This window comes from Lampris incognitus, chromosome 6 (assembly GCF_029633865.1).
Source record: "Lampris incognitus isolate fLamInc1 chromosome 6, fLamInc1.hap2, whole genome shotgun sequence".
NCBI lineage: Eukaryota > Metazoa > Chordata > Actinopteri > Lampriformes > Lampridae > Lampris > Lampris incognitus.
Window position 1 is genome coordinate 52,912,637 of NC_079216.1, and position 22,000 is coordinate 52,934,636.

A 22,000-nucleotide genomic window follows, 5' to 3' on the forward strand; every position below is an offset into this window, starting at 1 on the left:
CCGATTATATCTGGTACAAATATCGACACTTATTTGAACAATTATCCAGATCATAAAATGTGAAATTCTGCTCTTCACTTTTGTTATTCACCTAACTTAATAATCCATCTTCATGTGTTGCCTTGCGGATGAGGCTAAACAAGCCGTGCTGTGACCCACCTGCTGTGTCTCTGCTGATGTCGTCTGGCTTCCTCCCCCAGTCTTCCCAGAGACGGAGAGCGGCTCCGTGGTGGGGGCCTACCTCCTCTCACCCCGCCCACCGTCTTCACCGTGCTCCCCCCGGGTGAGGGCATGCTGGGCTGGGAGGTCCTGCGACAGGGGGCGGGGCTACACAGGGGGGAGGCACAGGGCGAGGGCGCTGGAGAAGAGGGGGAGTTGAGTTGCTTGTTATTGACGTTGAGGTTGTTGTCACTGTTAGAGCGCAGGAGGACGAAGGGGGCGGATAAGTGGCTGCGAGAGGGAGCGGCCTGATGTTTAGGGGGAGTGGCCTGATTTCGACGGGCGGGATGCTGGTTGGGAGGGGCCTCTCTTAAAGGCACTGGAGAACAGAAGAGAGAGGAGAGAAGAAAAAAAAACATCATCAGCTGTTTCAGCTCATTTGCATTGTCAACCACACAAATCAGCTAATAAAATGTATATTCATCAAGAAAACACCTAATGACATAAAACCACACCAACACGCCACAGATGCAAACACAGACATACACACAAACTGCATCACTATACACAATGTCAAACCTGCAAAAGGAACTGTTCACAGACAACAACAACTAGGCAATGAGTGTACGTGTGGTGTGCATGTTGTGTGCCAAGCGTACAAGTGTGTGAAATGGACACAGCTGCAGCATGACATGGATAATGGTAATGTTTCTATCTGCCTGATAAACACTAAGGAGGAGGAGGAGGCAGTGAAAGAGGAGGAAGAGGAGGAGGAAGAGGAAAAAATATGAGGTGGAGCGCTAAGAACAAGGGGAAGAAGAAGAAAAGCCCACTTTCCCTTTCATCAGAATTGCAACCATGCCTCTATATTTTTAGCACCTACCCTGGTTTGATTTTCTGACAACCAATCATTGGTTGAGCTTTTATGTTATGCATCGTACGCAAGTTGGGTGCTTTACCTACATCTTCAATGTCTTCAACTGCGAAAGTCTTTCTAAACAAATCCGTTTTGTTAGCAAATTGGCAACTGTGAGCTTATCTACAAAACCCCCATAGACACACACGCATCTAGAGCAAGCATTTAAGATGGGGTCAAGAGGTTCACTTACGATCTGACTAAAAATTATAAAAGGCAATATGCATGACCTAAGTGAGCTTCGTACAATGATCATCTGAATCATAAAAGCGTGTTTCTCGTACATGGGAAAAATACGCCCTCTAAGTATTTTTGTGGGCCACAACATGTTGAGTTTAGAGAGAACGGTGCAAAAACAACATCTAGTCCTAGACAGTTCTTTAGGAAAATAACTTGTTGATGAGAGTGAGCAGAAGAGAATGTAAAGTTTTAAACAAACTAGCAGGCAGGTCAGAAATGTATTAAGCTTTACATATAACTCTGGGTGACAATGGTGTGCAGAAGGGCATCTCAGAATGTAGGACTAGCTATTTGAACCCTAAAGTAGACTGGGCTGCAGCTGCAGAAGACCCCGCTGCACCGTCCTGTCAGCTGGGAACCAGAGGATGAGACTACATTGTGCACATAATCCCCATGACTGAATGCCTGAAGTGAAGAAAACTGTCGCCTAATTCAACAAATCTGGTTTCCGTTGCAACGTCCCGAGTCAGAATGTGGTGGAAACAGCACGAATCCCTGGATCCACCCCATCTGCTGTCAACACCACAGGCTGGAAGGAAGTCATGTCATGATGTGGGTAATTATTTCTTACACTTGCCCCTCGAGACCTAACAGAACATTTTTTGAATGCACATGTATGCCTAACCATTTCTGCAGCCAGGTGCATTCCCTAATGACCAAAGCAACCTTTTTTTAATATATTCCCTGAAGGGTAATGTTTCATATGACAAAATAAAGACTTTACTTACACCAGTGGCATGCACAGACACCAGATCTCAAACCAATAGACACTTGGTATGAGGTAGAATAAGAAGTTGCCCCCCCCTCAAAAAAAAGGGAAAAATCATGCTGTGGCTGACAAAAAAAAAAGTCATTTGGGGTCCAAAGTGTGGCAATATATGACATGGTTAAGATACGGTTTGAGCTCTTAAGTATACGTGTTTTACATAATTTAGGATGTTGTTTGCTGATACAGCTTGGTGAAATGAAGCACGGTAAGGTATGCCAAATATCCACAACTCAGCTTTGTGGAAAGTGCTGGTCGAGAGACAGCTTTTATTGCCCTTTAATACAACAGGTAAGTCGGATTACTGTGAGGAAGGTTTTTAAATAGTCCTCGGTATGGACGCTTTCATTGGTTTACTTCTTAGTTTGACCTAAAGCCAAACTAAGAAGTTTCATTGCATCCTTTGATATTTCCCCCCCTTTTTCTCCCCAACTGTACCCATCCAATTACCCCACTTTTCCAAGCCATCCCGATCTCTGCTCCACCCCCCCTGCCGATCCAGGGAGGGCTGCAGACTACCACATGCCTCCTCCTCCGAGTCGCCAGCTGCTTCTTTTCACCTGACACTGAGGGGTTTCGCCAGGGGGACGCAGCACGTGGGAGGACCATGCTAGTGCCCCCAGTTACTCCTCCCCCTCGACCAGGCGGCCTGACCGACCAGAGGAGGCGCTAGTGCAGCGACCAGGACACATACACACAATCCAGCTTCCTACCAACAGACACGGCCAATTGTGTCTGAAGGGACACCCGACCAAGCCGGAGGTAACACCGGGATTTGAACCAGTGATCCCTGTGTTGGTAGGCAACGGAATAGATGGCTATGCTACCCGAACACCCCATCCTTTGATAATTCTTAAGTCTAAAAAAAAATCCATCTGAGTAGTACATGGTTACACTCATCCGGTGAAAAAGAGAGCCACATATTCTCTAATGAATTAATAAAGTCTGTACATGACTGAGTCTACGCCATCCTCCATAGTAATTAATTCATATTATTAAGGTGGTGTAGTCGAAGTGGCGATACCTTGTTTTTTTTATAAAGGAATCAACAACATATTGCATTTAAACAGCAACCTTCTTGAACTTTCTGTTGAACCTCTTAGCTCTGTTCATTTTCTGAAACAAAAAGCCAACTATTCTCCAGACATCGCCTCGGCCCGTGATTTGTTAAATTCCACAATTAACATTTACGCACAATCGGGAGGAGTTCAGAAGTAGAAACAAACATTTCACTATCATTACATCTTCACTGATCAAACACGACTTATATTACTTTCAAATGTGCCTTCAGACCAAACAGTAAATAAAGATGGAAGCACGTTTAAGAAAGGTGCACTCAGTTCACAAAATCATACAATTATAATCGCTGCAGTCGGACTGCGCAGTGCTGGGGTCATAGCAGGAGGTAGGGCTTCAGTCTTTACACAGCACACACACACACACACACACACACACACACACACACACACACACACACACACACCTCACACTTTGGCATCCAGATGAGCAACGAAGAAACACCGAACAATTTCGAAACGTGTAACCTTCTAAGACATTAAGAGGCCGCTCCATGTCTCTCGTACAAATATCCACCAGGAACAAACACAGAGACTTGGTGCTGCAGCGGCTCAAACAGCCTCCTGCTTTGACCTTTTGAATGTCGAGGCTGGAGAGGGTCGTAAGAGTAAGGCACAAAAGCTCAACTTGAGTGGAAAATAAAGAGCGCATCTTCAAATAAATAGTTTGTCTGTACTGAAAATTCCTTAACTGTAGTTATATTAAGTGTTAAAAGTTCAGCAGTTTTGGGTTTTTTTTTTGTATTCTCCCAGTTTTGCTTCGGTCTCTTACCTTCTTTCTTCAAAGCATTTAGAAACGACTTCATCTTGGCTCCCTGTTTTGTTTCTTCCCTTAGTGCTTAAGGAGTCATAGTCAGAGGTTTCTGTGCAGCAGGACAGACCAGGAGGCTGCTGGCGACGCTATCAGTGAACTACATCTCTGTTCGACAGAGCGTTAGAGAGAAATGGAGAGAGCGGAGAGGAAGAGAGAGGGAGACGAAGGGGGGAGAGAGAGGTGACAGAACACACCCCACATGATGCTAGCTGCCACTGGGAAGATGGCATCACACCTCCGCCTCTTACCCATCTCTCTCCCTCTCTCTCTCTCTCTCTGTCCACTATGCTATCTCTCCTACTTTCTGTCTGACCCACATACTCTATAGCCTGTCTTTCTCTGACATGCTGTCCTCTCTTCCTTCTCTCCCTCTTTCGCTCCCTCCCCAGTGAGTCACCCATGCTAATTCGAGGCAGACTGAGTGGAGTAGCACAGGACAGAAGGCCTATGCTGGATGAACACCGTCCGTTTATTACCTTCCCCTCATTTCTTAATCTATAGAATTTCTTAATTCAAAATCAGGCTATCGAAATAAGATTTGTGCACCAGTCTTTGTTAAAGAGGTTTTCTCATTACTTGTATGTAGTACGGAAGGGACAGGAATGGTGAGCAAACTATGATCTGGAATCAGGTATTAACATGTTAAGTATGAATTCAGCACTGATGTTCAATGCACACTTGAGATTCAAACTAAAAGAAACAGAACAAGTTAATTACATCACACCGACTGACCCTCATAGACTCACACGGGTATATTCAAAGCAAAAATCAATAAATGTTCTATCATGGTTAAGTATTATTATGCCTTGTAAAAGAAGGAGCACAGAAATGCTCAATTACTGCCCTAAGCCTCACCCAACACATGCTCACTTCCTCATATTTACACTTATACAGCACCTACAACCACTTTTCTAACAACCCATTACATGAGCCAGAGAAAGGGCTTTGCTTTTTTTATGGGGTTGTTATTTAATTTGTTGAGGTCATACACTCACGTGCTCACAGAGTGGGTGTAAGTGTCCTTTAAAAGTCACCAAGTTTCTTGCAAAAGACTTGTGCCTCCAGTATTGCCCTTCTTCCTTTTGAAAAATAACATTGTCTCTATGTAGCTGATGTTTCATTATCCAAAGACCAACTGATGAGATTTCAAATAACTTGAATTTTTCAGAGGATTAAGTTTGTTTTTTGCTTTACAGAGACACCTACAATGATGTGTGAAAGGAAGTGTGAAATTTTGAACATGTTCGGTCACAGCTGGGGTTTAATGAGCTTTCATTTCTTTCTTTTCTTCCTCTTTTTCTTCCCAGTTGTATCCGGCCAATTACCCCACTCTTCCCGAGCCGTCCCAGTCTCTGCTCCACCCCCTCTGCCGATCCGGGGAGGGCTGCAGACTACCACATGCCTCCTCTGATGCGTTATTATGTATCCCACTGCTTTTCTTGGCACTGCTTTTCTTGGCCTCTGATTGGCCAGTACTCGTTGCCGCCGTTGGTTGGGTTGGTTAAGGTTAGGGTTAGGGTGGAGTTAGGTTTAAGGTTAGCTAATCAGAGGCAGAGTAGGGGTGGGTCTTCCTAGAATCCAGGTGCCTGGATGCTACGCAGGGCGTGTCTTGCCTAGAAAAGCAGTGGGATCCACAATAACGCTCCTCTGATACATGTGGAGTACCCAGCTGCTTCTTTTCACCTGACAGTGAGGAGTTTCACCAGGCAGACATAGCATGCAGGAGGATCACGCTATTCCCCCCAACCCAAACAGGCGCCCTGATCGACTAGAGGAGGTGCTAGTACAGTGACCAGGACACATACCCACATTTGGCTTCCCACCCGCAGACACTGTCAATTGTGTCTGTAGGGACGCCCAACCAAGCCGGAGGTAACATGGGGATTCGAACCGGCAATCCCAGTGTTGGTAGGCAACGGAGTAGACCGTTACGCTACCTGGACACCCTGCTTTCATTTCAATCAAGAATTCAGTCTACTACTATTACTACTACTACTACTACTTTCCACTGCTCCCGTCGTCAATCAAAAATTCAATATAGAAATTAAATTGAAACTTCCAATCCATGTAAGTAGCATAAAGCCTTCATTTTCAAGTTTATAGACTACAACAGATTTTCAGTTTTTAAAATTATGGACAAAAGCAACTTTCCAAATGAGATGAATGGACATTTTCAAATTCAATGGGACCCTGACGGGCAGGTCTATGCTGTCATGAGCTGTAGTCACCGCCATATGAATACTGTAACACATACCATGTGGATATATAGATGTGTATCAGCCAATGATACTGATGAGTGCCAATTAAACACGCTTAAATCCATTTCAGTGCACTCTCCAAGAAATTGATAGTTGTTAACCCTTAGCTTCCATCGTAACAGCTGTATCGGAAACAAGCCCTCTTGTGTTGCTAGGCAATGGCAGCGAGGGAAGTCTAAATTTGTCACAAGCTGCTTTCCATGGTAGGAAATAATCCAGCTCCTTGGTGTATGTATGCATGTGTGTGTGTGTTTTAGTGGTTGCATGCACCAGTGTACTCTCGTTTATTTATGCAATGTATGCCTGCATGAGTGTGCACATACACACAACCGTAAGTGGAGACAAGATCAAGCATGTGTAACACTGTGTGTGCATTTTTGAGAGTATTTATAAGGGTGAGGAAGCCGTTTTCCTAAAGATAAGAGACAGAGTAGTTCATTCCTGGATAGGGAACAACTATTTTAGAGCTTGTTTTTTCCCCAATTTTTTGCCCTACTGCTAACTTTTTTTTTGTGTGTGGATATTTCCCCTCTTTTTCTCCCATTTGCATCCGGCCAATTACCTCCTCTTCCAAGCCATCCCGGTCGCTGCCCGCCCCCTTTGCTGATCCGGGGAGGGCTGCAGACTACCACATGCCTCCTCCGATACATGTGGAGTCGCCAGCTGCTTCTTTTGACAATGAGGAGTTTCGCCAGGGGGACGTACCGTATGGGAGGATCACACTATCCCCCCCCCCCCCCGAACAGGCGCCCTGACCGACCAGAGGAGGTGCTAGTGCAGTGACCAGGACACATACCCACATCCGGCTTCCCACCAGCAGACACGGCCAATTGTGTCTGTAGGGACGCCTGACCAAGCCGGAGGTAACACGGGGGATTCGAACTGGCGATCTCTGTGTTGGTAGACAACAGAATAGACTGTCACGCTACCTGGACTCCCCTAGTTAAATATCTTTAACAGTATTTTTCACTGAATCATATGCAATAATATACACATATGTCAAAATGTGATCAGAAATAATGAGGGGCCACTTAGGCCAAATTAGTACTTTACCTCTCACAGACAATTTTACCACTTGCATACACAAACACAATCTCACATACAATACTTTACCACTCACATTAAAACTGCGCTTATATGCTTCGGAAACAATGCACAAAAAACCCCAACATACACCATTTGTCTCCTTGTACACACAACAATTGCTCTCTAACCCACAAACTATTTTACCTTTTACAAGAAAAAAAAGTTGCTTTTATGTACATTACATCTCATTTACAACAAAATCCCAACAATATATTCATTGTGTATGAGGGGGTCAGCCAATGAGTATGAGTGAATACAATGTGTATATGTGTGGTAACTTGTGTGACAAAACATGATGTCTGAGTTTCAGAGAAAACAGAGAAAAGTTTAGATTGAAAAGAAGGTGTAAATGGAAAGTGAGGAAGCCCTCTATGCTTTGTTCAGACTCTTATGCACCTGTATCTTGAGTAAAAAGGCAAAGAGTTGCAGTATGTTTTGAAGACTTGGGCTTCAATAGGTTCCAGCATCCCGCGGCCCTAATTAGGATAAGCAGTTTGGATAATAGATGGATGGATGGAGAGATACTTAATTATCACGTAGTGTCCAACGTAAAATTTTTCTCCCCACCGTCCCATTTGGCCAGTAGATCTGAATTTTACTGGCCCGACAGCCAAAAAATTAAAATAACTCTTTTTCCATTATTTTAGTGATTTATTCATTGTATAAAATATGATACATCCGCTTGTTGCCTCATAATATGTCAAGTAAAATAAAATTGATTCTTACATACAACTGATTCAATTTTATAACATTTGGTAACACTATTTTGGAGGGTTGGAAATTACCTATTAATAAGGTGATAATTATCACATAATTTCTTAGATATAAGGTTGAAATTACCTTGAGATTTCCTAGTAATAAGGCGGTAGTTTTTACAAGTAATTTTACAGCTAACCCTAACCCTAACCCAAATTACAAGGTAATTTCAACCTTATTTCTAAGAAATTATGTGATAATTACCACCTTATTACTAGGGAAATTACTAGGTAATTTCTGACCACCTCCGACCCCCTGAAATAAAGAGTAACCCATTATTTTTATAACATTTGTTTGTGTGTCTTCCACATGCCACATCAGTGATATATTGGGATCCCATGTCCTCTCGGTTCTTCTTTAGAAGAACGACCCTCTTTTCATAAGTGGTGATAGGCTGCTCAGTCTGTACAATGTGGTAGGCTGTGTTGGTAAGCTTCTCCATCCTCTGGTGACACTAAGTATTCACCCATCTTGCTGTGATGTTAAGCGGGCCTGATGACGGTTCGTCCGCCATCCGCTTGGCTAGCATGCACTGCAAGTAGTTTCTATTCTTGTCGTGTGTGTTGCGAGCATGTTTTCGATAATTGTCACTGCCGTTAAAAAACAAACCCCTTCAATTGCCCTTTTCAGGGACTCACCAGCAAACTGTACAAAACATACCAAATCGCTGTTTTGCACCCAGGAGTATTGTTGTTTCCACAAAAGTCCCTCTTTCTTTTCATAGCCTCGTATGTTTCTTTTACAGACTTTTTTTGTGTTTTTTTTGGAGTACCTGTACAAGTATGATGGATGAATGATGCTAGGGCGTGAAAGATTTAAAGGGACCTACCCACGACTCTTGATTGGCCAGGTACTGGCCTGGATGGGCTTGTCCCACATAAACCTTTTCTGGCCCCTGGCCATCGGTTATGTCGGACCCTGCCCTGTATTATACGTGCAAGTAATTTAGACTTGACTCTATCATGGCTCCCATCAATGGAATATCAACCAGCAATGTCATGCCACAGAGAGCCATCAAAAAGATAGTCTGCTGTTGAAATAAAACCCAGCAGCGTTTTGGTATTTATATCATGAAGAAAACATTACTTGTCAAAATTCACGCCATGTTATATTGTTATTATTCAATCTGTGAGTTGGCAAGACACTTAGCCAATGTTGCTGTTAGCTAAAATTAACCAGCTAATTATCTAGGCTAGCTTAAGTCTCAAAAGCAGCGTTTATCTCCCTTTTAAATATACTTGCATTTCCATGTAGACACTTCCACATTTTGGCAGTGATAACTGGCCGTTGTTATAATTTAAATATGATGCTTAAGGATCTAAAAATGGATGCCATTATGAAGGCTACCTTAAGCTTCAAATACTAACTAAATGCACCGGTAACCAGGGTAGTTAAAGGGACAGTTCACCCCAAAATCAAAACTACATGTTTTTCCTCTCACCTGTAGCGCTATTTATCTATCTAGATCGTTTTTGGTGTGAGTTACTGAGTTTTGGAATAATACAGTAAGTCATTGTTAATGTTGTCATTCACGTCTCTGTTGTCCCCCCCCCTTTATGTTGTTTTCCCCCTTTATATTGATAAAAAAAGAAATGCTATAGGTCTGTGCTACAATGTATCAAAACTTGCTACATTGTATCAATGTAGAAATAAGCTAGGCCAGTGCGTCATCATCAGTGTTTGTGCTTGTTGCTTTGGCCCAGTTTTACAACGTTTAAATTCAGACATATTGGAATTCTTTGGCAAGTTGCACAGTTTCAGATCATTGATCTGAATTGGCCAGAGATAAATACAAGAAAGTAAAAAAATCCAAAGTAAAAATCCAAACGGCTGAACCTGTTTCTGTTATGGGATTTTTATGTAGCCTAAATTGTTCTTGCCTTGAGCTGGTTTGTTTAATAAATGTCCTTTTTAAAATGGACTTGCCTTTTTGTATTTATGAGTAAAAGCTTTAAGTTAATAGGCTATTTCGTGTTTTTGAGATCACACCTATATATGTACGGAATTGGATGTCACACAGTGGGGGCTGGAACAATAGTGAAGGGTCCTTTTTATTACAATTATTATTATAAAATAAGATAAAAACAACTATCTTAAAATTATTTTGCATATTCCTCAATAGTTCTTGTGCTGGGATCACCAGCTGACATAGTTCTAGTTTCAGAAATCATATGAATATAGGTAGGTGCACGCCACGCTGGTTGGCTCTGAGTCTGTTTTGGTATAAAAATATTCAACATGCAGAAAATATAAGCGTTTTATGTTTGCTTATAATTCATTTAGGCTAATAAGGCCAACTGGTAGTGTGCACTCAGTGCACTGTGGCTAATTTAGTTAATCTAGAGATAATCATGTGCAGGTTTTTTTTTCCATGACCAATTGATTGGTTAAAGAGTCGGTATGATTTCAGTCAACCAAGATTTTCTTTGGTCGACTACAGCCCTAATCTTGTCATCCTTATGCAATGAAGCATACATTCTAAAGTCAGACGCTGTCCTGACTGAACCGTTACTGCATCCAAATTGCCCTTCTCCGGTATTTTTCCAGTACAGTTTCTAAACTTTGTCACAGTCATGTTGATGACAAACATGCTCATACTAACCCTAAGGAAATTGATATCCTGACTTAACTGTGAAAGGCAGAGGGAAGAGGAAAGTAGATGGAATAAATGAATCTCAGGGCTTCAAATGTATGCGTGTGTGCACGCACACACACATACACATACACACACACACACACACTAATTTTCTCTTACTAGGACAAATATGCACAAACCTAAACAGTTAGACAGGGTTAGACCAAGTAGAAAGTTTTGGTAGTTACATATAAACTCACCGTTGTCAGTCTCTTTGTGACTTTTGATGACCTCAGCTAGCTCAAAGTTCCCAGCAATGATCGCCACCTGACACACCGACAATGCACAGTTATCAAGAACTATTACAGACATTGGATCTGCTCAGGCTCCAGTACAAGATGTGTCACTGGTACCCCCACACACATACACACACCAACCTCGTTTTGTCTTATGTGCACATTAGCGTCTTGCCTGTGAAAGAATGATAAAAATCTGTGGAACAATATTCAGACCATGTGAGGTCTACTTAACTGTACATCTGTACTACCATACCAGCTACAGCAGGAGCGATGATGTTAAGGAGCATACAACGAATTTAAAGACAACTTCAGCCAACACAGCAGGCAGCAGTCTTGCTAGATCTCGGGCGTTGTGGTTACTGCCTGATGATAATGGTTTTGATAATGTATGATTTAACAAAGTTAAGTATTTAATTGCAAAGGGGGGGTAGATATTTTATACTCTGCATCTAATCTAGATGATGCCCTGCCCCCCCCCCCCGGCAGTATTTTATGAGAAATTTAGTGTGCAAGTAAATGAGTAGTGCTCAGCTCCTCTGTGAACAGACCACAACATCACCATCAAGTGAATGGAAGACAAAATTACATGTCGGGTAATGAGTTGCATACACCTGGGAAGTGATGATTTTGCATCTGATAAACCTTTGGTGTGTTTAGAGCTTTGACCCCTTCAATAATGGCCATTGTTACCTGAAAGGGAGTCTGACCTCTGTGGTTCTTCTCCTCTTTACTGGCTCCTCTGGATAACAGCAACCTGGCACATTGTTCCTAAAGAAATAGAAAAAAGAGAAGACAGAGAGAGAGGGAGGGAGATTTTTTTTAAAGTAACTTTTATTTAAAAAAAAAACAACCATATCAAAACACAAGCACATAAATAAATACTTAAAAATAAATAAATCACATCAACTCTCCAGAAAAAAACAAGTTGGTGTCATGGTTGTGTGGTCTGGGTCATCAAGGATCACCTGTCCCCCATTCCCCGACTGGCTTGTCATTTCTGTTGCTGCCCCTGCCTTGCTCACCTGTTCCCCATTCTGTTCAGAAATTGGCATTTCTGTTCCTGCCCTGCTCACCTGTGCCCAATTACCTGATTGGCTCCCCAGCAGTTATTCCCCGAGTCGCCTCCCTGGACTCTTTGCCAGATCGTTATGTTAACTTTTGTTGGCGGGATACTTCACGTTTTGTCTTGAGCCTCCCTTGCTGCCTGTATCTATGTTCCTGTTTTGTGAGTTTTTTTGCTTTATTAAAGCGTTGTTCTAGGCCAGCCTGTCTCCGCTGTCTGCATTTGGGTCCTCAATTCCTGCTCCCAGCGTGACAGTTGGTTGTCTTTTACCGAGCACAACACATCCCCATGAGACCAGATAACACTGAATCGCTCGATATCATTAATTTCTGCGTAGTAATTAAAATCAATCATCATCCTGGCCTTCGCCATCCTGGTAAACAACAGCTTTACATCTGTGTCTACTGAGTCATCAATCTTCCTCTTTCTGCTTACTAACATAGCCATTTTTGCTTGTCCCAAGATAAAATTCATTAGTTGACTTTTTTTTAAAAATTTTTGTTTATATTAAAACCTCAGAATGAACACGTGCTCGGAGAAAACCTCCCCGACCTTACTGAATAAACTCTCCAACAACATGAACCGTGGTACCAGGCGCACACACTCCAGGTAACAGTGGAGAACAGTTTCTTTGTAAGGACAAAAAAGACATTGATCACTCACACCTTGACTAATAATGGAAATAAAAAGCATTAACTGCTACTATCCCATGTGCAATTCTCCACTGTAAGTCAGCTTCCTTTTTTTTGTTAATGGTGGTTTGTACAAACCCCTTCAAGCAGGTTCATCCCCCAAGCCCAGATGACTTCGCCAAGGTGTGTCAACGCGATTGTTTAGTTTACCCTTCTTTAGACACTTAACCATCGTTCCATATATTATTTTGCCCTTTACCTCTTTCAGATTTAGAAAAGTACTTGTTTTCTCATCTAAAAAAAAAAAAACCGAACAGTCATCACAACTGGGACGAATACCTAAGCAAGGAAAAGGATCGTCTATATGAGGCACAGTCAAATCACTGCTGTAGTCATTCAACAGGAGGCATTCATGTCCCATCAGACAGCGTTTCCAGAGAGAGAGAATAAAAGAAAATGAAAGAGAAGCAAGGGAAAAAGGAGCGAAACACAAAAATATAAGACAGAGCAGAAACAGAATGGTCCAGGGACTGGAGAAATGACCAGTGCAGTATAGTGCCATACCCAAATGACAATCATTTAAAACATCCACTTTGAGACTTTTTTTTTTCTGTATACATTTTGCCCAAATTATCATTGCAAAACTGTGGAACCCTTGTAGTCCTCCTGCTGTCCTTAACATGACATGTATGTACTATGATTCAATAAGCTCATTATCTGGTCCCTTTGTGATCCCTGCAAAAGTTGCAGATCAACTTTCTGATGTTAACTAAAACAACCTTTTTGTGTCAAATTTAATGTTACCGCTCATTTGAAATGCGGTTAATGCTGAGAATGTGGATAATTATTGTTAAAGATCTGACTTTAATGCTAAAAAGCATACATAATACAGGTCCATGAGTATTTGGACAGTGACACAATTTTCATCATTTTGGCTCTGTAGGCCACCACAATGGATTTTAAATTAAACAATCAAGATGTTCTTTAATTGTAGACTCGACTTTAACTGAAGGATTTTATCAAAAATAATGTATTAATGAATATTCCTGTGATGGCCTGGCGGCCTGTCAAGGGTGCCTCCCCGCCTGCAGCCCAATGACTGCTGGGATAGGCTCCAGCATCCCTGCGACCCTGAGAGCAGGACAAGCAGTTTGGATAATGGATAGTGAATATTCTATGGAAAATACTGTATGAATTAAACAGGTGCTGGTTAAGTGTGGTTATCCTAACTAGGTGTTTGTCAAGGCCAGGAAGACACCCAAACAGTGCACCAGCAGATCGACGAGAGGAGAAGGAAAACAGCTGTCGTAAAGCATAAACCAGTGGTGATTCTGTATGTGGCGGGAGTGTTGGGAAAAGCTGAGACACATATTTTCCAAACAACATGTCTCGATATCTTTCAAACACCTAAACGCGCTGTGCCAGAAATCGGTCCACCCCAAGGATCAGGTCCCATTGACCCATAATATAGTGTACGCTGTTAAGTGCCAGGAGGATTGCCATGACTTGTACATCAGGGAAACCAAACAGACGCTGGCTAAGAGGATGGCACAACACAGAAGATCTAAGACGTCAGACCAGGATGAGGATGTGCACATCCTTGATGGGAAGAAACGCTGGTTTGAATGAAGAGTCAAGGGGGTCATCTATGTGAAGAGAAAATGACCATCCCTGAACCAAGGGGGGGCTAAGCGTACATCTGTCGCCATCTTACAATGCCATGATTGCAACTACTCCCTTACCCTCTGTGAATAGTAAACATGGCCATTGAAACTTTAGTTAATGGTCACGGCAATTTGCAGATGAAACCGATCGTTGGTTCGTTATGCCACTGTGCTGTTTATAGGGTTGGGGGATACCTGCAGTCAGTTGGGACTGATGTAGTCACTTGGATGAGTGATGCAATGTTAAAAGCAAAAAAAGGAAAAATTCTCCCATTTAACATTGTGTCCAGATGAACTGATTCAACTTTCTGGGATTGTATGAATGAACTGTGTAGGAATTACAACCATTTTTATACATAGCCCCCCCAATTTTAGGGGCTCAAAAGTAATTGGACAAACTACCACAATCATAAATCAAATTGTTGTTTTTAATACGTGGTTGCAAAGCTATTGCAGTCAATGACTGCCTGAAGTCTGAAACCCATAGACATCACCAGAAACTGGCTTTCCCTGGTGAGTAGTGTAACTACACTATAATTGACATTTTGCACTCATTGAAAATTGGGGAGCCACTTTCCAGAGGAAAGAAAATAAGATAAACCAAATGAATCAGTCACAAATCTGAAAGTTGTGAACTCTCAGTTCAGGGATTTCTATCTCCAAAGAAATACATATACAAATAAAGAGTAATTACATCACTTCTCAGATGAAGAAAATACACACAACAGCGTCCTCTAGATGAGAATATTAATTGACTAACTAATGGGATAAATGAGCGTATATAAATATATACAGCCCGAACAAATAGTAAAATAAATTAAACATGAATGACTGAATTAATGGGAAAATAAATGAAGGGACGGATGGGTGAATGGGCATTAAACTAACAAGTTGTTGCCGACAGAATGAGTCAATTAATTAATTTGGAGGTTAATGAAATCAGAAATGAATCTGAATGCAATGGGGGTGACTAACGCCAATTGGAGAAAAAAAAAGGGACAATTTAGGATAGCTCTTTTGTCTTAAACGTTGTGTCCAGATGAACTGATTCAACTTTCTTTGGTTTTCTTACCTGGATTATTGAGCATGCATAAGCAATTTAGGGGGGCTCTTTTGCATCAATTCTCATATGCAGAAAACATGGAAGATGGTTTGGCCCTACTTGCGGTGATAGGTAGCAGGCTTATCTGACAGGCCTCGATCGTATTGGAGCAGGCTCAGGAGACTTTGGGTTGCTGTGGTGACGTATCTGGAGAAGAACCATTGTTTCTACAGTGATGGATGGCTGAAGATTACAGCAGGCTTTTCCGGAGGACACCGGGCATGCTGGAGCCAGCTCGGCTGCCTTCAGATTGCTGTAGTGATAGCCCGAGGAGAACTGCTTTGAAGGAGTTGGTTTAGAGGTTCAACTTGGAGAATGCCTACCAGGGGCAACACGGAAGTAATACACACAGTTGTGTGTGTCCAATGTCTCAGGTGTGTTCACTGAGACAGCAGAGTCCATTGCTAGAGCTCTACTCTAACCACAAAAATTACTTAAAAAGTCTCAAAAACAGTTTCTGCAAGATTTGGAGGAAACAACTCCAATTAACTCTTAAAACAAAACAGGGCATGAGCGCATAAAATGCAAAATAACTTGCAATACACAAATATGGCAATAAAAAAGGTTAAAATAAAGATTACAAAAAAATATGTGGCAAATTAGCATGCAACGGTTAGATGTTTTGGGCTTCCTTGTGATCTTTTAATGTTGCTTTCTTGATGAAGTACAGCAGAAGTTGAAAATACTAGCCCAAATGCCAAGAGAGAGAGAGAGAGAAAAAAGGACGTGGCAGGAAAGAAAGTCTTAAAATCAGGGCAGGAGTGTGAAGCTTTAGGCGTGCATGAAAAGGAAGGCAAAAGGAAGGGCTGCCCAAAAGGTGTAAACTTTTATAGTTGTAGGCGTAATGACAGATGAAACTTTTCTGGGCTTTTGGAGGAATGCCCATGTCTACTAATTTCTTTGAGCAGGAAGACTGTGTTAACTTCTAATGAAGAAGATTAATCGTATTAATGTCCTATCTAAGGAGGATATTTGAGGGCTATGTACTTTGAATTAGCCTAGATACTCATTTCTTGCCATAACACTACCTCCAATGTGTTTCACAGATGAGGTGGTATGCTTTGGATCATGAGCAGTTCCTTCCCTTCTCCATACTCTTCTCTACTCATCATTCTGGTACAAGTTGATGTTTGTCTCATCTGTCCATAGGATGTTGTTCCAGAACCACACAGGCTTTTTTAGATGTTTTTTCATTAACGCTAATCTGGTCTTCCGGGTTTTGAGGCTTACCAATGGTGTACATCTTGTGGTAAACCCTCTGTATTTACTCTGGTGAAGTCCTCTCACGGTTGTTGACTTTGACACAGATACGCCTACCTCCTGGAGGGTGTTCTTGATATGGCCAACTGATATGAAGGGGTTTTTCTTCACCAGGGAGATAATTCTTCTGTCATCCACCACAGTTGTTTTCCATGGTCTTCCAGGCCTTTTTGTGTTCCTGAGCTCACCAGTGTGTTCTTTCTTTTTAAGAATGTACCAAATAGTTTGGGTGAGAAGAGAAAAAACAGTGGCTGTCCAGCTTACTTGTAATGGAAGTCCATGGCATTGATTGGCAGTCTAAAAAGAATCTGAGGTACTCTGAAATCATGGATGAACCAACGCGTTTCGACTCAGAGAGTCTTCATTAGGATGTGTGCAATTTTATTAGACAATGTAATGGACATGGCCCATGAAAAAAGGAAAAGAAGATGGGGCAGACCGAGGAGGAAGACGGCTTCAGGATTACCACCTATGGCCACGGAACCTTTGCGGAACTTATGTCCCATTAACCTCCAATCCCACTGAGTTGATAAAGTATGAACTTAAAACCATGGTGGACGCTGCTTTTGAAAATACATGGATCACCAATAAAGAACATGACTTCCATTTGCCTCAAAACCCTAGACAAGCAACATTTTATTTGCTTCCCAAAATTCACAAGAACATGAACTCACCTGCAGGCAGATCCATCATAAGTGGTATTGACCCTATCACTGAGCCAGCATCTAAATACATCGACTTCTTCATCAAACCACTCACCAACTCTCTGAAAGCATATCTCCAGGACACCACCCATGTGTTAAAGACATTTGAGGAGATACAGTGCATTGACAGTGCTTACATAGTGAAAAGAAAGCACATTCAGGGTGCAGACTGGACTAACCAGCCATCTCCGCACCCACAGAATTCGGCCTCTACAGGATGACTAGATGGTCCTCGTCGCTGCGATGGATGAAAAAAACAAAACAAAACAAAACTTAGTCACCATGGATGTTCAGTCTCTGTACTCAAACATAGACCATTGTGATGGCCAAGAAGCTTTACATCACTATTGACAACAGAGGCCAAATGTCGACCCCCCCCCCCCGACTCATGGGTGCATCTCATGCTCCAGACTTCACTGGGCTATATTTGTGACTTTGGGAAGAAAGGTACGTGTACAGCCATACTAACTCTTTCTATGGGAGATATATTGATGACTTTTTTTCATCTTTTCATGGTCTGAACAGCAGCTCATTGATTTTCATCAGTACCTTAATACCAATAACACCAACATCAAACTCAGTTTAGTATACAGTAATACAAAGATACTTTCTAGACCTGAGAATCACTGTTGACCGACAGGGACATTTGCACATGTCAATTTATAAGAAAAACAGTGCACCAGCTTAAAGGCAGATAGCTTCCACCTGAAAAGCCTTATATTAAATATACCATATAGCCACTTTCAGAGACTTGGGAGAATCTGTGATACTGAGTATAATTTTTGAACACAAAGCCAAAGACATGTACTTCAAATCTGAACAGAGGGGTTACAACAGGAAGGTACTCAAGCTTTGATTAGAGCCAAATCCCTGGATAGGAAGCACCTTCTAAACAAGAGACCCTGTGAACAACACCCCCCACGAATCAATTTCACCACACAGTCCAGCAACATGGACTATGATATCAGAATCATGTTTATTGGCCTTGTAGGTTTACACAAACATGGAGTTTGACTCCGGTTTGCTGATATCAGACACATCACTAAAAACTGGGACATTTTGCTCAGTGACCCCGCCCTTTGTTCAATGTTTCCTGAGGGAACACTTGGTTCCCAAAACCCACTGACACGTTCCTGCAATCATTGCCAGTGTCTTAACAGAAGGCGATAACAAATGCCATTCTAGCAGACCTGGTGATAGGATGCAGCATGCCTCTTTCAACCACAGAGGACCAGCATTTCTGACACTTCCATGCCATCAGTGTATGATGTGTGTGTGTGTGTGTGTGTGTGTGTGTGTGTGTGTGTGTGTGTGTGTGTGTGTGTGTGTGTGTGTGTGTGTGTGTGTGTGCGTGTGTGTATGAATTAATTGACTGTAAAGCGCTTTGAGTGGTTTTTGCAGCTAAAAAAAAGGCATCAAAAATGCAACTTGATTGATTGATTATTGATTGGTTGATTATTGATTGATTGATTGATTGATTGATTGATTGATTGATTGATTGATTGATTGCAACAACATCAACAGAGACAACACCTTTGTGGATGTTTTGAGTCAAAAGCCATGTTACTGCCGAAGCTTTACTAATTGCAACACACCCTATGTTGTTTACAGACTTGAATGTGAGTGTGGCTGTTATAGTGGCCGCACAAAACATGCACTGTGGGAGAAATTAGCTGAACACAAATATGCCTTCAGGACCCACAAAACCAGCTACCCCATGGCACAGCACTAAAGGCTGCGGGCCACACTAACCTAGACACTTTGAAAACCATGGCCATTGCGGTATTCCAAAAGGAGCGGTGACAGATGGAAATGTCTCCTTCAATGGGGGACTTTTTGGCTTGATACCCTCAAGGCCACTTACTTTCCAGGCCTTAACAAGGAAATTGACTTCTCCTGCTTCCTATAACTTTTTTTTCCCATGGGCTAGAGCATCTATGTGGATTTGTCTATACTGTTTCATGTGGAATACTGTGTTGCTATACTATGTTTCTGTATATTATAATTATACCATCTTCATGCTACTGAATTTTACTGTCGTCATTATGAGCTTTGACCACTCGTCTTCAACAAGTACTATTGAGGGTTATCCATTGTGAGTATTTTCACATGTTAGGGTGCTATTTATCTACTATGGAAAATCACTGTTAGATTGTCCTTACTTAGACTTTATGAATTTGTGATTGTCTATTTATTCACTTATCATTTGCCTTTCTGCTATTATCAGTGTGAGGTGGTTTACAGTATATGTTTGAACTTGTTTTGTTGTTCTCACTGTTATGTTTCGTATGTTCTCTCTTTAAGGGGCAGAACCAATATGCCATGTGACCAAGTCACATGACCTCTTCAAGAGTTTTAAATTGCACACCTGTCCTCATTGTACCTTATACCAGTGTTTCTCAACCCAGTCCTCAAGGACCCCCTATCCTGCAGATTTTCTTTGCAACCCTGAATAGGTACCTGTTTGTAGTTACTCAACCAATCAGCAATGAATGTCAGATGTTGCGCACCTTGCATAATTAAGTGCTACGAGATGATTGGTTGAGTAACTACAAGCTCCCTATGCAGGGTTGCAATGAAAATCTGCAGGATAGGGGGTCCTTGAGGACTGGTTTGAGAAACACTGCCTTATACCCTGAAGAAGACTCTGCAAGTCGAAACGCGTTGGTTTATCCGAGATTTAATAAAGGATTTTTTACTTACAGTCAGAGTGCCTCCGATTCAATACCATGGACTTCCATTACAAGTAAGCTAGACGGTCATTGTTTTTTTCTATTCTCCCCCAACTACTTTCCCTACCCTTGAAAATAACCTGATTTTTTTCTTCAAATATGACTAATACTATTGTTTTTGACCCAGTGCAGCACTCCCTATTTTTTTCTTCTATACCGAGTAATTGATTTGGCCACACTAAATGTTATTGCTATCTTTCTGATGTGTTTTTGATTTTTCAGACTAATGATGGCTTGCTTCACCAGCACTGACAGCTCTTTGGACTTCATATTGACAGTTAACAGCAACAGATTCCAAATGCAAATGCCACATTTGAAATCACCTCTCGGCCTTTTATCTGCTTACTTGTAAATTAAATAATGAGGGGGTGACCCACACAGGGGTGTGTATGTGCTTTTCAAGCGCCGAGAAGCTGTTTGCTCCTGCATCTCCTGCACCCTTTACCCTCTTTAGTGTGTGGAAACACACACACACACACACACACACACACACACACACACACACACACACACACACACACACACACACACACACACACACACACACACACACACACACACACACACACACACAAGGTTTCAACATTGTTACATTTCAAGCACGCCTGTGATGCTGCTTCATCATATGCGTGGAACTTGCAAGTGTGTATGGGGAAGCCACATGGAGGAGCCCCTGAGAAGAACCAAGGGATGTGGGGTGTCCTGGTGGCCTGGACATGACACAGGGACTCAACATCACATGTGATAGCTTTTTTACTTCACATAAGCTGGGACAGGAGCTCCTCAAGAGGAAGTAGATAATGGCAGGAACACTACAACAACAAAAAAGCCAGAGCTCAGAGCTCCCACCTCAGCTGTTGACTACTTGGAACAGGACAGTCAATTCATCTAAGTTTATGTTCATGGCTGGCCAACCCTGGTGTCCTATGTGCCAAAGAAATGCAAAAATGTGGTAATCATGAGAATGCTGCATAGGGATGGCAGAATCTGTGACCAGGAGCATAAAAAACCAGAAACCATAATGGATTACAATGCCACAAAGGGAAGGGTGGACAGTTTATACAAGCTGGTCACTGGCTGCAGCTGTGAAAGAAGAACCCCATTCTTCAATATCTTTGTCATCTGGATGGCGTTGAACCCAGATTGGAACAGAGAGACGCTCCAGAGGAGATGGCTCTTTTTCGAGGAGCTGGGCAAAGCATTGGTAAGACCTCAAATCCAGAGGAGACAACATATCCCAAGGACCCTTTCTTTGGCAGCCATTGTGAGAGGGATTCAGGAGAAGGATGCTGATGCCCCATCCACCCAACCAACAGTACCACCAACTCTGGTATCTGAAGTAAGTGTGAGTGATATTGTTGCACATGTGAGTCTGATTCTCCTACCTTGGCCTGCTGTAACTACATATATGTGAGTGAGTGAGTGTGTGAGTGAGTGAGTGAGTGAGTGAGTGAGTGAGTGAGTGAGTGAGTGAGTGAGTGAGTGAGTGAGTGAGTGAGGTATTAGTAGAATTTCTGATCCAAGTGTTTTCATCATTCTAGGTTGGTAGCAACAAGGTGTGATGTATGTGGACCCAAGAAGGACAGAAAGCCACAGTACACATGCATCAAGTTCAAGAAATACATTTGCAACACACATGCACAGCAAAATTCTGTCCCTCATGTGATGTGCAACCAGAATGAATTTGTGTTCAATGGGGCTCATTTAAAATTTCCAAAAAAAATGACACATGTAAACATTGTCTTTCCAATTTGAAAGCAAGAAACCTCAAAAGTGATGAAAACCTTACTTCATTTATATTTGTTCAAGATAAACATATATTCGACATGTCTTGATTACAATTGATTTTTATATAAAAATAATTTTATCACTAAAAATGAGTAGCACTTTTATTGATA

At 42.0% G+C, this 22,000-nt stretch overlaps 1 protein-coding gene across 1 annotated transcript in view; it reads right to left on the bottom strand.

The window, feature by feature from the left end:
* The window catches only part of shank2b (SH3 and multiple ankyrin repeat domains 2b), a 251,559-nt gene that overhangs the window by 143,810 nt on the left and 85,749 nt on the right, over positions 1-22,000 (bottom strand). Inside the window, 3 exon segments of the mRNA XM_056282438.1 lie at positions 160-538; positions 10,907-10,973; positions 11,636-11,713. Of these exon segments, the coding sequence (XP_056138413.1) occupies positions 160-538; positions 10,907-10,973; positions 11,636-11,713 (524 nt within the window).